The 13314-nt window shown below is 34.0% G+C and overlaps 1 protein-coding gene and 1 pseudogene across 1 annotated transcript; both read left to right on the forward strand.

The window, feature by feature from the left end:
- The first annotated feature begins 681 nt into the window (after positions 1-681).
- Positions 682-2601, forward strand: LOC110639313 (bidirectional sugar transporter SWEET16-like; annotated as a pseudogene).
- Positions 2602-5236: 2635 nt separating this feature from the next.
- Positions 5237-5992, forward strand: LOC131177656 (uncharacterized). Its single transcript, XM_058142737.1, has one exon. The coding sequence runs from the start codon at positions 5376-5378 to the stop codon at positions 5895-5897; it is 522 nt and encodes a 173-aa protein (XP_057998720.1). The 5' UTR covers positions 5237-5375; the 3' UTR covers positions 5898-5992.
- The last annotated feature ends 7322 nt before the right edge of the window (positions 5993-13314 follow it).

The raw sequence follows: 13314 nt of genomic DNA on the forward strand, positions 1-13314 counted from the left end.
TACTAATTTATCCTTAAAATTCAATAAATAAAATTAATAATTAAATTCATTTTGAAACCAACATAAATCGGTTTCTAAATATAATAAAGGGAAATTAAAACCGATAGGAATCAGTTTCTATACAGACTTTAATTTTTAGTAAATAAAATGGAAATTATATGAATGTTGAAACCGATACGAATCGGTTTCTAAATATAAATAGATAATACTTTTATTTTGAAACCGAATGTAATTAGTTTCTAAATTAAATTGAAAGAAATTAGAAACCGATATATTCAGTTTCTAATATGACTTAAGTATAATGAAACTAGTTTTGAGCCTTTAAATTAGAAACAGAAAATGATTCGGTTTCAGAAATCGGTTTGTAATCGGTTTATAAACAGATGCTAAATTTGCCGCCAAATTATTCTGCATAATTTAGAAACCGACGAATTTCAATTTCTAATTTCGATTTCAAAATTGGTTGCTAATTGGTTTCTAATATATTTAAGCCATTCTATTAAATTTCCATTTCAAAAGCCGTTTCAAGTTATAAATCGACATAAATCCGTTTCTAAATTCGGTTTTTATTCTGGTATTTTCTTGTAGTGATATATGTATAAAGCATTTATTTATTTTGTTGCAATCGTTTCCCTTCAGCAGTAGCCACACATCCTCGTCTTTCTTCTTCCAATTTTTCACATGCATTCCTTACCTCTGCAGTCGTCGTCGTCATCATCATCTTCTTCTTCAACCATTTCTTATCTCTTCATCGCTAACTTGGGATTCACTGTCGGCATTATTGGTTACCTTTTTTCTCTATTAATCATATTTATGAAAAAAAAAATAACTTGGTGTATGGAATATTTCACACTTACAAAATTTAAAAAAAGAATTATTGATGTATTGCAACTTTATTCCTACTTTGTAGAGAGATTATTGTTTTTGATTAACCATTATAATAATTTTAAATTAAAGTTTAAGAGATTATTGTTTTAAATTAATGTTATGTGTATGCAGGTAACGTCATTTCGTTTATCGTTTTTGCTTCTCCTATGTGAGTAAAAACCATGAAAATAAGATTTCTTTGTGACATTTGCCTTTAAAAATTATTATTATTATTATTTGAATATTTATATCTCTGCAGAAAGACATTTTCGACGGTGGTGGAGAAGAAATCGACGGAGAATTACAAAGCGGTGCCCTACATAACTCAATTACTGGGGACAAGTTAGTGGACTTTCTATATATGGACTTATGAAGCCAGATGGCTTGCTCGTGGTGACTGTGAATGGAACTGGTGCTGCTTTGCAGTTCATCTATGTCATTCTCTTTCTCATCTACGCTCCCAAGGGTAAGAAGGTTAATTAATTATGTATATTAATTAAATATCAATTTCATTTTTTTTGGGGTAGTTTCAATTGAGGCTCAAACTTAAAGCTTCAAAATCATGGAGACAAGTTCACTTCCACCGAGCTATAGCTTATTGGTTTATCTTTCTTTAATTAGCTGAGATTCAAGAATTGGTTTGTTTCTTCAGGTGAAAACGGCAACGCTGGTGGCGATTTTAAATGTTGGATTTTTTGGGGTGGTGATCGCAGCAACACTTCTCGCCATGCGTGGAAAAATGCGGCTCGCCTTTGTAGGACTTTTATGCGTTGGAATGACCACGGTTGTTTATGCTGCAACTCTATCAGCCATGGTATGTAATTAATTAACCTTTTGCTATATGTTTGGTTTGATTACATTGCACTGTATTATGGTGTGCCAAATATTTTCAATAAATTTTCTCCGCCTTTAAAGGTATAAGAAGTGAAGAATTCGCTTTAATTTGAATCCTTTTATCTATAAATTGTGGAATTATCATAAGCTGTTAAAAGAGAAAGGGCTATAAGCTTGCTTTGTGCCTTGGTTATTAGCCTATAATTTTGAAGAACATTGTTGGTCTCTAATGTTATAAATGTGTTACAGTAAACAGTGATAAAGCTGAAGAGTGTGGAGTTCATGCCATTTTTGCTTTATTTTCCCTCTTCCTAAATGCAGGAATTTGGTTAATTTATGCCTTGCTTGTCAAAGACTTAAATATACCAGTAAATTCTTCACCTTTCAATTCATATAATAGGTAGCAAATTAAAAAAAAAAATCAAGATATTACTGCATATTAGATTTAAGGCAATGATTGATTTACTGTAGTTATAAAAGTATCACTTTTATCTATATATAACATTGCAAACTAATTGATACATTATGTCAAAAATTTACGTAGTATGAGATGTCCAAATCCAGATTCGTACTCAGATATGCAAAAAATTTTCAGGTGCCCAGCGTATTTGGCGTTGTGTTGGGGATGGTCCAGTTGATCCTTTTTGCAATGTAAAAAAAGAAGCCAATAACCTCAACCAAATCAACTGAGGGGATACAAGAAGAAGCCTCAGCTAACCCAATTGAAGGAGCCGTGGAGATGCAAGTGTGCGATGATAAAGATGAAGATGCTAATGCAAGGTCTAATCAGACCCAGATAAAGTGATCAAAAAGCCTTTCCGAACCAGCCATTACTCGACAATATCCCATGCAAAAGGTCTTCAGAACAATATCTTCGAATTCTTGTGATTTTTACGCCGATTGGCACGCAGAAGCTAACAGTGTACGTGTTGAGAATGGAAGAAATGATCTCCCTTGATTCCCAACGACAATGGAGGAAGTCGAGTCCAGAAGGTTTTACGAACTTCTTGTTAATTTTTTAAAGAATATTTTACAATTTAATATTTATATATATTTTGTTAACGTAATTATCATTTTGTTAATTAAAGTTTATTGTTAATTGGAAACAATCAACGCAAATTCGAGAACTAAATTATCATAAATATTAAAATTATTAGATTAAATTATTATAAAAATGGAATGTTTACAATTTTCAACCCATTAATAATAAATTTTAATAAGATAATTATTTTATTAACAAAATATATTTTTAAAGGTCTAATTTATTTTTTATAAAAATAAAAAGATTAATTAAATTATGATTTTTATCAAGAAAAATTATAAATTAATTGAAAAAAATATATAATTGGTGAGATTCAAAATACAGCACACTAGCACAGAAATATAAAGCGAGTTTTTATTTTTAAAAGACAGAGGTTATATTCATTAAAAAAAGGGGCCAGACGCTAACACCGGTGGGAGAAGGTCAAACTGAAACATTGCCCGTAAATGGGTGAAATAAACTGAGCGGAGGTCTCCCAAAATAGCAACCCATGGTTATCGGAAGACAAAGTGGTCTCCGAACACAAAGAACAGCATTGTCATGGCCACTGTCAATATCCAAGACTAAGCACCAGAAGCTCTATCTGCGTGTCAATGGTGAAGAAGGAAATAGAGCTCTAAATTTTGAGTCAGTGAGCATCCTCAGATATCTGTAGACCCTTCAGTTGTTTCCTTCTCTGATCTCATAACAAAGAAAGGTCACACCACGAAATAGATCCAAAATAAATTAACGTCACAGCCATTGGAAAAACACACCTTCAATACAAAAAATTATATGCTATATGCACATACATATGTGGAATGACAAAAGCATTAGCTATTGAATTTGAAAAAAATATAATTGTTTTTAAAATAAAGAGATAAGAATGACTAAAAATAATTATTTTTATTTGTATGTAAATTACTCATTAATTTATTATTTCATATATATATATATATATATATATATATATATATGTGCTTGAATTATCGTGATACTATAAAATTACTCTTTGAATATAAAAGCAAAACAAAGGAAGATAAAATACAGGAATACCACAGCCACAATCAAAGAACCCACAAATCAAATGAAAAGAAGGAAAACCTTCCCTTATTTGTCGGGACAGAGGAAGATCGCCTGAGCACGACGAGAAGAAGGATTTTAGAACTCTGGAGACAACACAAAAGAACAGGGAGAAAGGAAAGCAGACGAGAGTTTATTTGCCAACAATATTAGGGAGTTGAGTTTTTTATAAATACTCAATCTCATCGAATACGAATTTAAATATTATATAATTAAATTTAAAATAATTTTGTATTTAAAAATAATATTAATCAAGAATTTAAATTTTATTTATTGAATATCTATTATTTAAATTTATTTATATAAATATTTAATTAAATATTAAATATATTTTCTTTAAATAATATTTATATATTTTATTTTATATAAAATAAAATTTAAATATTTTATAAACTTATTAAGTTTTTAAATTATAAATTATTAATAAAAATAATTTTTATGTAGGTTATTAATTAAAATATATAAATTTAAATAAATTTAAATATTTTTTAAATAATAATAATCAGATTTAACATACATTTAAATTATTAAAAATAAATTTTAATATGATTTGAGATGTGTTTAAATTTTAAAAATATTTATTAAATTTAAATTTAAATATAATAATTTTTGTGATAATATAAAATAGGTTTGATTTAATAAGGCACGCAACCATTATTTCTGCCAACTTTTTTTTTATGTACTATTTATATACTGCATGTGATTAAAGTTTATATATATATAAACGCACGATACAAAATCTACTGTAACAATCACATCAATTTTTCCCCAAATTAGTTTTTAAATATAAATTAACAGTGCTTTAAATATATTTCCTGTTTTGAAATCGTGGCGAAATAAAACGACACAAAACAGTGTGCAAAATAAAGAAGCAGGTCCACTTGCCATTATCAAAATTCAGAAAGTACGCAAGTCACATCTGAGTCAAAAAATTACTGGCAACCCTCCAGAGATTTGGTATTACAGACAAAATACAAACGGTAGTCATCGATCCACACATGCTAAGCATGTCTTCTTTCTGTTTCACAATGCAAGTATCTCTCTCTGTCCTTTTCGCTCATTCAATCATCTTAATTTGCTGTAGACAGTGCAATGACTATACCTTAAGCTTCATATAATTGGTATTATTGGTCAGTTAATTCCTCTCTCTTTTCATTATTTGATATTTCTCTAGCTCTATTTGAGCCTTCCTACGTCCTCGAAGATAAGCATGCAATGAATGCATTAATAAACTCATACCGGTATACAGGCGAAGCTTTCAGACCTCGTCTGCTCACTCATACACGTATGCCGTACTATAGAGAGAGAGAAAAAAAAAATTTACAGGCCCAAGGCTTGGATAAAAATTCTAGGCCCTTCATTTCCTAACCCGCAAGAAGAAGGACAAAGCCCATTTCAAGGCCCCTCCATCTTGTGATGTTTACCGTCCACAGAAACCCTTTGCAGCTACGCTTCAACAATTCAAGTACTCTCCCTTCTCTTCCTTTCTTCGTCTTGCTATATATATATAGACGAAAAAGAAAAATAGAAAAATCAAGAACATTAACAACAAGTTTAAGCATACGGAGAGATGTCTCTACTTTACCATAAAACCTGCACATCTCTGTCAATGATTCTTTGCCTAAACCTCATTTTTTCACAGTACTTATCATCATCATCTGGAATCCAGCAGCCATCAGCATATGACATCCTCAGTGACTACAGCTTTCCTATAGGGCTACTCCCCAAGGGAGTTATTGGCTATGATCTTGTTAAGACAACAGGTAAATTTTCTGCATTCTTGAATGGTATTTGCAGCTTTTCTCTTGAAGGATCTTATCAGATAAGATACAAGTCAACCATCAAAGGGTACATATCTAGAGGGAAGCTTTCGAGCTTGGAGGGTGTTAGTGTGAAGTTGTTTTTCATGTGGATTGATATCATTGAGGTGTCAAGAAATAGGGATGATCTGGAATTCTCTGTTGGGATTGCTGGTGCTGGATTTCCTATTGATAATTTTGAGGAGTGTCCCCAATGTGGGTGTGGTTTGAATTGTGGAGATCAGAGGAAAGTCAGCAAGTTCAGATCTAACCCTTTTGTATCTTCTTCATAGGGAAGCATGAATCAAAGATTTCAATCTCATGAAATGTTTTTGTTGGAATTCTTGATTGTGATTATTGTTTGATTGGAATGAATTGAATTGGGTTATGTATATTGTCACAAATTCTTGCTGCTTTTTCCATTCAATTTTTTTTCCCAAGCTTTTTCCATTCAAATGGATCTCAATGATTTCTTTTTTTTTTTTCTTAATGGAATCACTGAAATCTTGATCTGTGTCCGTGACAAGAAAATTAAGCTTTTTGATGACTGCTTGGATATTAAACCTGGGCAATAATTTTCAGTGCCTATGTGATCTGGTTGCATACGACAGACAGAAGGGGCAATCATGGATGTTGAGACCGAAAACCCCTGGAAATTTCTTCAGATTTCTTTCCTAACGTGCCTTTACCTACTCGAAAGGGAAGGTGGATGGACCACAGCCCACAAGTGAATATCCACCTTTCCGATGTCAGACCAATCTGCAAATGCCTCCAATGGCAGGGAGGTTTTTCCTTTTTCACATGAATAATTATTTATGCCTTTCAATACAAACATGTACATGGAAAGCTTTTTTTTTTTTTTTTTTTTCTGGGTACTTTCAAATTTCAATCACTTTATCACCTGAAGAATGATAATCTCATTTCAGAGCTACTCATGACTCTAAAACAATGCTGTAGCTCTGTACTGTTAAGTTTTTGTTATTGGGGCAGACTGCCATTTTTTACCTCAGTGAAGCGTATTGGAACAGATTCTCAGTTTATTTTCCTAGTGAGCATTACATTTAACCAATGATGTGTCAGGTGCTATCTACACAATTCTAATATGTAATGGGGTATTGCTAATGAGGCCTTGCTGTAATGATAGAGGTTTTAAGCTTAATTTTATTATTTGTCTATTTTTTGGTTATTTATATTATTTTTTTATAAATTATTAGTTACACTTTGCATAATTATATTTTATTTATATTATAAATTATTATTTTTTTATTGGTTATTATTTTTTGGTTATTTATATTATTATAGATATGTACTAGTGCTATTAATCCTGTCTGAACGAAGACTGAATGGAGAGCATAAGTATACCTGTTGCGCTCTCGGGCACAAAACGAATGTGTTCGAGAGATTCCCCATCTCCTCAAAAAGAACTCTCCTTTGACACATGTAGGACTCTCTTATGAAGGATTTGGCGTGCGGGTATTCTTGTTAAATAAATTTGTTATTCACGTTCTATTTGACCATGTCTATTGTTTGTTCTGGTTTTTGGGATAGCTGCTGATTTTTAGCAGATTTTTAGTCTTATAGTTAGTTCCTATTTCTTTGTTTATTACCGTTGTAAATTGGCTATTTAAGCAAGTCATTTGCTACTGAATAAAACAACTTAATCTCCTTTACTGCATATACTTTGCTTTATTTCTATCAGTGGTATCAGAGCAGGGTTAGGAGAGTTCAACACGAGAGGTTTGAGCGAAACACGTAAGGGAGAGAGTTTGAGTGTTTGTAGCAAAAATGGTCGGAAAATTTTGTGCAACCTGCAATTCCTCGCTTTGATGGTCATTATGATCATTGGAGCATGTTGATGGAAAATTTCCTAAGATCAAAAGAGTATTGGCAAGTGGTTTCTGAAGGCATTTCAGAACTAGCCCCAGGCACAGCAGTGTCTGAAGCACAGAAAACAGAGATAGATGTAGCGAAACTGAAGGATCTCAAGGCAAAGAATTATCTTTTTCAAGCAATTGATCGTTCAATCTTAGAAACAATTCTAAGGATACTTCTAAGCAAATATGGGATTCCATGAAAAGAAATATCAAGGAACAACAAGGGCAAAGAGGCAAAGACTTCAAATACCGTTCGAGTTTGAAACACTCGAATGAAACGGAGAGACGATCAGATTATTTCTCTCGGGTGATGGCAATCATCAATAAGATGAAAATCCATGGTGATAAGATAGCGGAGGTTACTATTGTTGAAAAAATTCTTCGTACATTGACGGCAAAGTTTAACTTTGTAGTTTGTTCTATTGAAGAATCTCATGACGTTGATGAGCTTTCAATTGACGAATTACAAAGCTCTTTATTGATTCATGAACTGAAAATTACCCAGCAGGATAAAGAAGAAGTAGCTTTGAAAGTCTCAACTGATTTTCATGTAGCTGGTCGAGGAAGAGGTAGAGGCAGTAACAGGGGTCGTGGTAGAGGCAGAGGCCGAGGCAACAACGGCCATGGAGCAGGAACAAGTAGCTATGACTCGAGGTCCTTTGACAAATCCAAAATTGAATGTTATCGATGCCACAAGTTTGGTCATTTTGCATATGAATGTCAAACTGATTTGTCAAAAAGACAAGGAGAGGAATCAAACTTTATTGAACAAGAAGAAGAAGAAGAAGAAATCACTTTGCTTATGGTTTGTCAAACAAAAGAAGAAACTAATAAAAATCTGTGGTTTCTTGACACCGGGTGTAGCAATCACATGAGTGGAGATAAGTCAGTTTTCTCTACTCTTGACGAATCCTTTAGAGATACTGTGAAGTTGGGAAATAACTCCAGAGTTGCAGTCATGGGGAAAGGACAAATTTCAATTCAAATCAATGGAGATTTTACTCCCACTTTAGCTAATATTCTTTTTGTTCCAGAGTTAAAGACTAATCTTCTTAGTGTTGGTCAGTTACAAGAAGAGGATTATGAAATCTCCATCAAAGGCGGAGTTTGCAAAATTTTTGATGACAAACAACATTTGATTATTGAAGTCAAGATGACTAAAAACAGGTTGTTTCCTCTCTATCTTTATAAAACTGAGCAGACATGTTTTACTGCAAAGTTAAAAGATGAAGCATGGTTGTGGCACTTTCGATATGGTCATCTAAATTTTAATGGATTGAAAACTTTGTATCAAAAGAGCATGGTGACTGGGCTTCCTAAAATTGCAGCTCCTGCAGAAATTTGTGAAAGCTGTGTTGTTAGCAAACAATCACGCAGTTCATTCCCAACAGGAAACTCACGTAGAGCAGAACAAGTGCTGGAGTTAGTTCATTCAGATCTTTGTGGTCCAATAAAACCAAACTCCAATGGTGGTAAACGATACTTTATAACCTTCATTGATGACTTCAGTAGAAGAATATGGGTGTATTTTTTGCAGGAAAAATCAGAAGCATTTGATGCTTTTAAACGCTTTAAAGTGCTTGTTGAAAGAGAAAGCGGTAACTTCTTAACTGCTCTTCGTACTGACCGTGGAGGAGAATACACTTCTCATGAGTTCACAAGTTTTTGTGAAGAAAATGGGATCCAGAGGCAATTAACTGCAGCTTATACGCCTCAACAGAATGGTGTTAGCGAACGGAAGAATCGTACAATTCTTAACATGGTGCGAAGCATTTTAACAAGGAGTAATGTTCCAAAGAATTTTTGGCCTGAAGCGGTTGCATGGAGCATACATATTTTGAATAGAAGTCCAACTCTGTCTGTTCAAAATATGACACCAGAGGAAGCATGGAGTGGAAGAAAACCATGTGTAGATCATTTCAGGATATTTGGGTGTGTTGCTTATGCCCATATTCCTGATGCGAAAAGGAAAAAGCTGGATGATAAGGGAGAAAAATCCATTTTTCTTGGTGTTAGTGAACAATCTAAAGCTTATAAGCTGTATAATCCTAACACTAAGAAAATTCTAAGCAGCCGTGACGTTGTTTTTTATGAAGAAGTTTTTTGGGAGTGGAATGGAAAAGCTGCTACAAATGAAGTTTCTGCCATGTTAGATTTTGAAGAAAAGATTACTGAAAATCTTCCCCAGCAAACTGTTTCATCAAACTCTTCTGAAGATGCTCAACATGAAGTTCCTGCAACTCCTGAAATTTTACCACCATTGACAGCATCTGAAGAACAATCTAGTGAACCAGCAAGTTCACATTCTCATCGTGTTAGACACAGACCAGCATCGATGTCAGACTATGAGGTAACTGGAATTGATCAAACTGACACTCACTTTGCTTTTTTGTCAGATTGTGATCCTACTACATTTGAAAATGCTGTCAAGGAGTCTAAATGGCGCCAAGCCATGGATGACGAGATCGATGCGATTGAAAGAAATCAAACTTGGGAGCTAACTGAGCTTCCCGATGGTGTTAAAACAATTGGAGTAAAGTGGGTGTATAAAACAAAACTTAATGAGAACGGTGAAGTAGACAAGTTTAAAGCACGCTTAGTAGCGAAAGGCTACAAGCAGGAGTTTGGGGTCGACTACACTGAAGTGTTTGCACCAGTAGCTCGCCATGACACAATTCGTTTATTGATTGCAGTTGCAGCCCAAAAATCATGGCCAATCTTTCAACTGGATGTAAAGTCAGCTTTCTTACATGGTGATTTAAAGGAGCAGGTATTTGTTGATCAACCACTTGGTTATATTAAGAAAGGAAGTGAGCACAAAGTTTATAAATTAAAAAAGGCTTTGTATGGGTTGAAACAAGCCCCACGTGCTTGGTACAGTAAAATTGAAGCACATTTTTTGAGAGATGGTTTTCACAAATGCCCATATGAATATACTCTGTTTGTGAAAACTGAAAAAGAGAAGATTACTATTGCTTGTCTATACGTTGATGACCTCATATTTACTGGAAATGATGCTCTCATGTTTAAAAATTTTAAGAAGTCTATGATGGAAGATTTTGAGATGACAGATTTAGGCATGATGCATTATTTCCTTGGCATTGAAGTGGTTCAATCTCCCTTTGGAATTTCAATTTCAAAAGAAGTATTTGCTGGGAATTTTGGACAGGTTCTTAATGAAAGAATGCAATCCTGTGACTACACCAACGGAATTTGGAGTAAAGTTAAGTAAGGATAACGAAGGGAAGAAAGTTAACAGTACACTCTACAAGCAGATTGTTGGTAGCTTAATGTATTTAACTACCACAAGGCCTGATATTATGTTCTCTCGGTCTAATTAGTCGATACATGGAGAATCCAACAGAGAATCATTTATTAGCCAAGCGGATCCTCCGTTATTTGCAGGGAACTAGAGATTTTGGGTTGTTTTATAAGAAGGGTGTCATGTCTAATTTAATCGGTTTCACTGATAGCGACTTTGCAGGTGATCAAGATGATAGGAAGAGTACTTCTGGTCATGTATTTATGTTGGGTTCGGCAGCTGTATCTTGGTCATCAAAAAAGCAACCAATTGTTACTTTATCGACGACAGAGGCGGAATTTGTTGCAGCAACCTCCTGTGCATGTCAATCTATTTGGCTGAAGAAAATTCTCACCGAATTGCGATTCATACAGGAAGAAGCAATTGAGATTTACTGTGATAACAGTTCTGCTATAAAACTCTCTCAAAATCCAGTTTTGCACGGTCGCAGTAAACACATAGATGTCAAATATCATTATCTGCGTGAACTCACAAATGAAAAAGTGATTGATCTCATCTACTGCAGAAGTGAAGACCAGTTAGCTGATATTTTCACAAAAGCTCTCAAATTACCCATGTTTGAGAAGTTCAGAAGGTTACTTGGAGTTTGTCCAGTTTAAGAGAGGGTGCATCTTGTTAAACTGATATCAGTTTAAGAGAGGGAATGTTAAATAAAATTGTTATTCACGTTCTATTTGACCATGTCTATTGTTTGTTCTGGTCTTTGGGATAGCTGCTGATTTTTTGCAGATTTTTAGTCTTATAGTTAGTTCCTATTTCTTTGTTTATTACTGTTGTAAATTGGCTATTTAAGCAAGTCATTTGCTACTGAATAAAACAACTTAATCTCCTTTACTGCATATACTTTGCTTTATTTCTATCAATTCTTTCCTTAGTTAACTTGCAGAGAAAGATTGAAAATTTTGGTGGTAGTTTAAACCTCCAAGTATCTTTCCACAGGAAGTGGTTGTTCTGGCTTCTCTTGGACCTTTTGGTTCCTCTTTACAATTCTTGCAACATGGTGCCCTGAGCTAACTGAGTAAGATTCGTCCTTAGTGAAGTGCAAAATCAGCTTATCTTGTCGGGGAATAATGCAAATAGGTATTGCAAGAATATTATTGTTATCTTCATCTTCGAAATTAGCTTTAAGAACAAACTGCACATTCCACGTCTTCTAATAACGGTTTTTCTAGGAGACTACATGATAAGAACTTGAACTTTCACCATCATCATCATCATCATGCTTACAATTGAAATTGTCATTGCTACCAATAAATCATCATTAATGTTATTATCAAGTCATTAACTGATATAAACTACTATTACGATTATTACATAAAATTAATATCATTAACTACCATTGAATAATGAACGAAGAACAACAAAATAAAGATGAACAGAGTATAGAGGAAGAAAAACAAGAAGATTGGAGAGAAAAAATATTCTCATTGATCTAATAGAAATAATCATCTGTACATGTTTATGTACATGTGAGAAGAAACTAGAGAATTCTAACTACCTGCTGAACTAAATAACTGCTTACTAACAAATTTGGCGCCATTTAGTAACTAGACTAAACTATCAGTGAACTGCGATATATTATATCAGTAACTATTTCTTCATTCCCCCTCAAGGTGCAGACTGGTGAATTCAACCAATCCCAACTTGGACTATATGAAATTGAGGCCTGTTGCTGATATGGTCTTGGTGAAAATATCTATAAGCTGTAGGCGAGATGAAGTGTGAACTGGTGAAATGAATTTGCTGGTAACATTGTCTCGTACAACATGGCAATCGATATCTATGTATTTGATCCTCTCATGGAAAGTGGGATTACTACCGATGTGTATAGTAGCTTGACTATCACAGTGTAAGGGCATGGGATTTGGCACATCAACCTGGAAATCCCGAAGAAGAAAAGAAATCTACTTGAGCTCACAAACTGTGTTTGCCATACTTCTGTACTCTGCCTCGCAGAGAAACGACTCACTGTGGTTTGTTTTTCGATTTCCACGAGACAAAAGTAGAGCCTAAGAAAATACAATAACCAATGATGGAGAGACGGCTTGTTGGATAGACTACCCAATCCGCATAGCAATATGCGATTAGAGTGAATAACGATGAGGCCAAAAAAAATATGCCTTTGGAGGGACTGCCTTTTTAAGTATTTAAAAACTTGCACAGCAGCGTTCTAATGAGGAAGACGTAGGGCTTGCAAAAATTGACTTAGTTGTTGTACAGGGAATGTAATGTCAGGCTTTATCATGCTGGGATACAAGAGTTTGCCCACAATTCAATGATACTTTTCTAGATCTGGCATTAAATCTCCCATATCAGTAGTTAAATGAAGACCTTTAGCCATAGGAAAGGTTGCACCTGCATCGATAACCATATCCATGATATATTTACACTGATTGAGAAATAAACCTTTGAATGATCGAGCTAATTCAATGCCCAAGAAGTACTTGACATAGCCAAGATCCTTAATAGTGAGTTTGGAATCAAGGAATTTTTTAGTAGCAAGGATGTCATCTT

This window comes from Hevea brasiliensis, unplaced genomic scaffold, assembly GCF_030052815.1.
Source record: "Hevea brasiliensis isolate MT/VB/25A 57/8 unplaced genomic scaffold, ASM3005281v1 Scaf7, whole genome shotgun sequence".
NCBI lineage: Eukaryota > Viridiplantae > Streptophyta > Magnoliopsida > Malpighiales > Euphorbiaceae > Hevea > Hevea brasiliensis.

Excerpts from the sequence above, each read along its gene's own strand:
- LOC131177656 (XM_058142737.1), top strand. The coding sequence starts at position 5,376 with ATGTCTCTACTTTACCATAAAACCTGCACATCTCTGTCAATGATTCTT.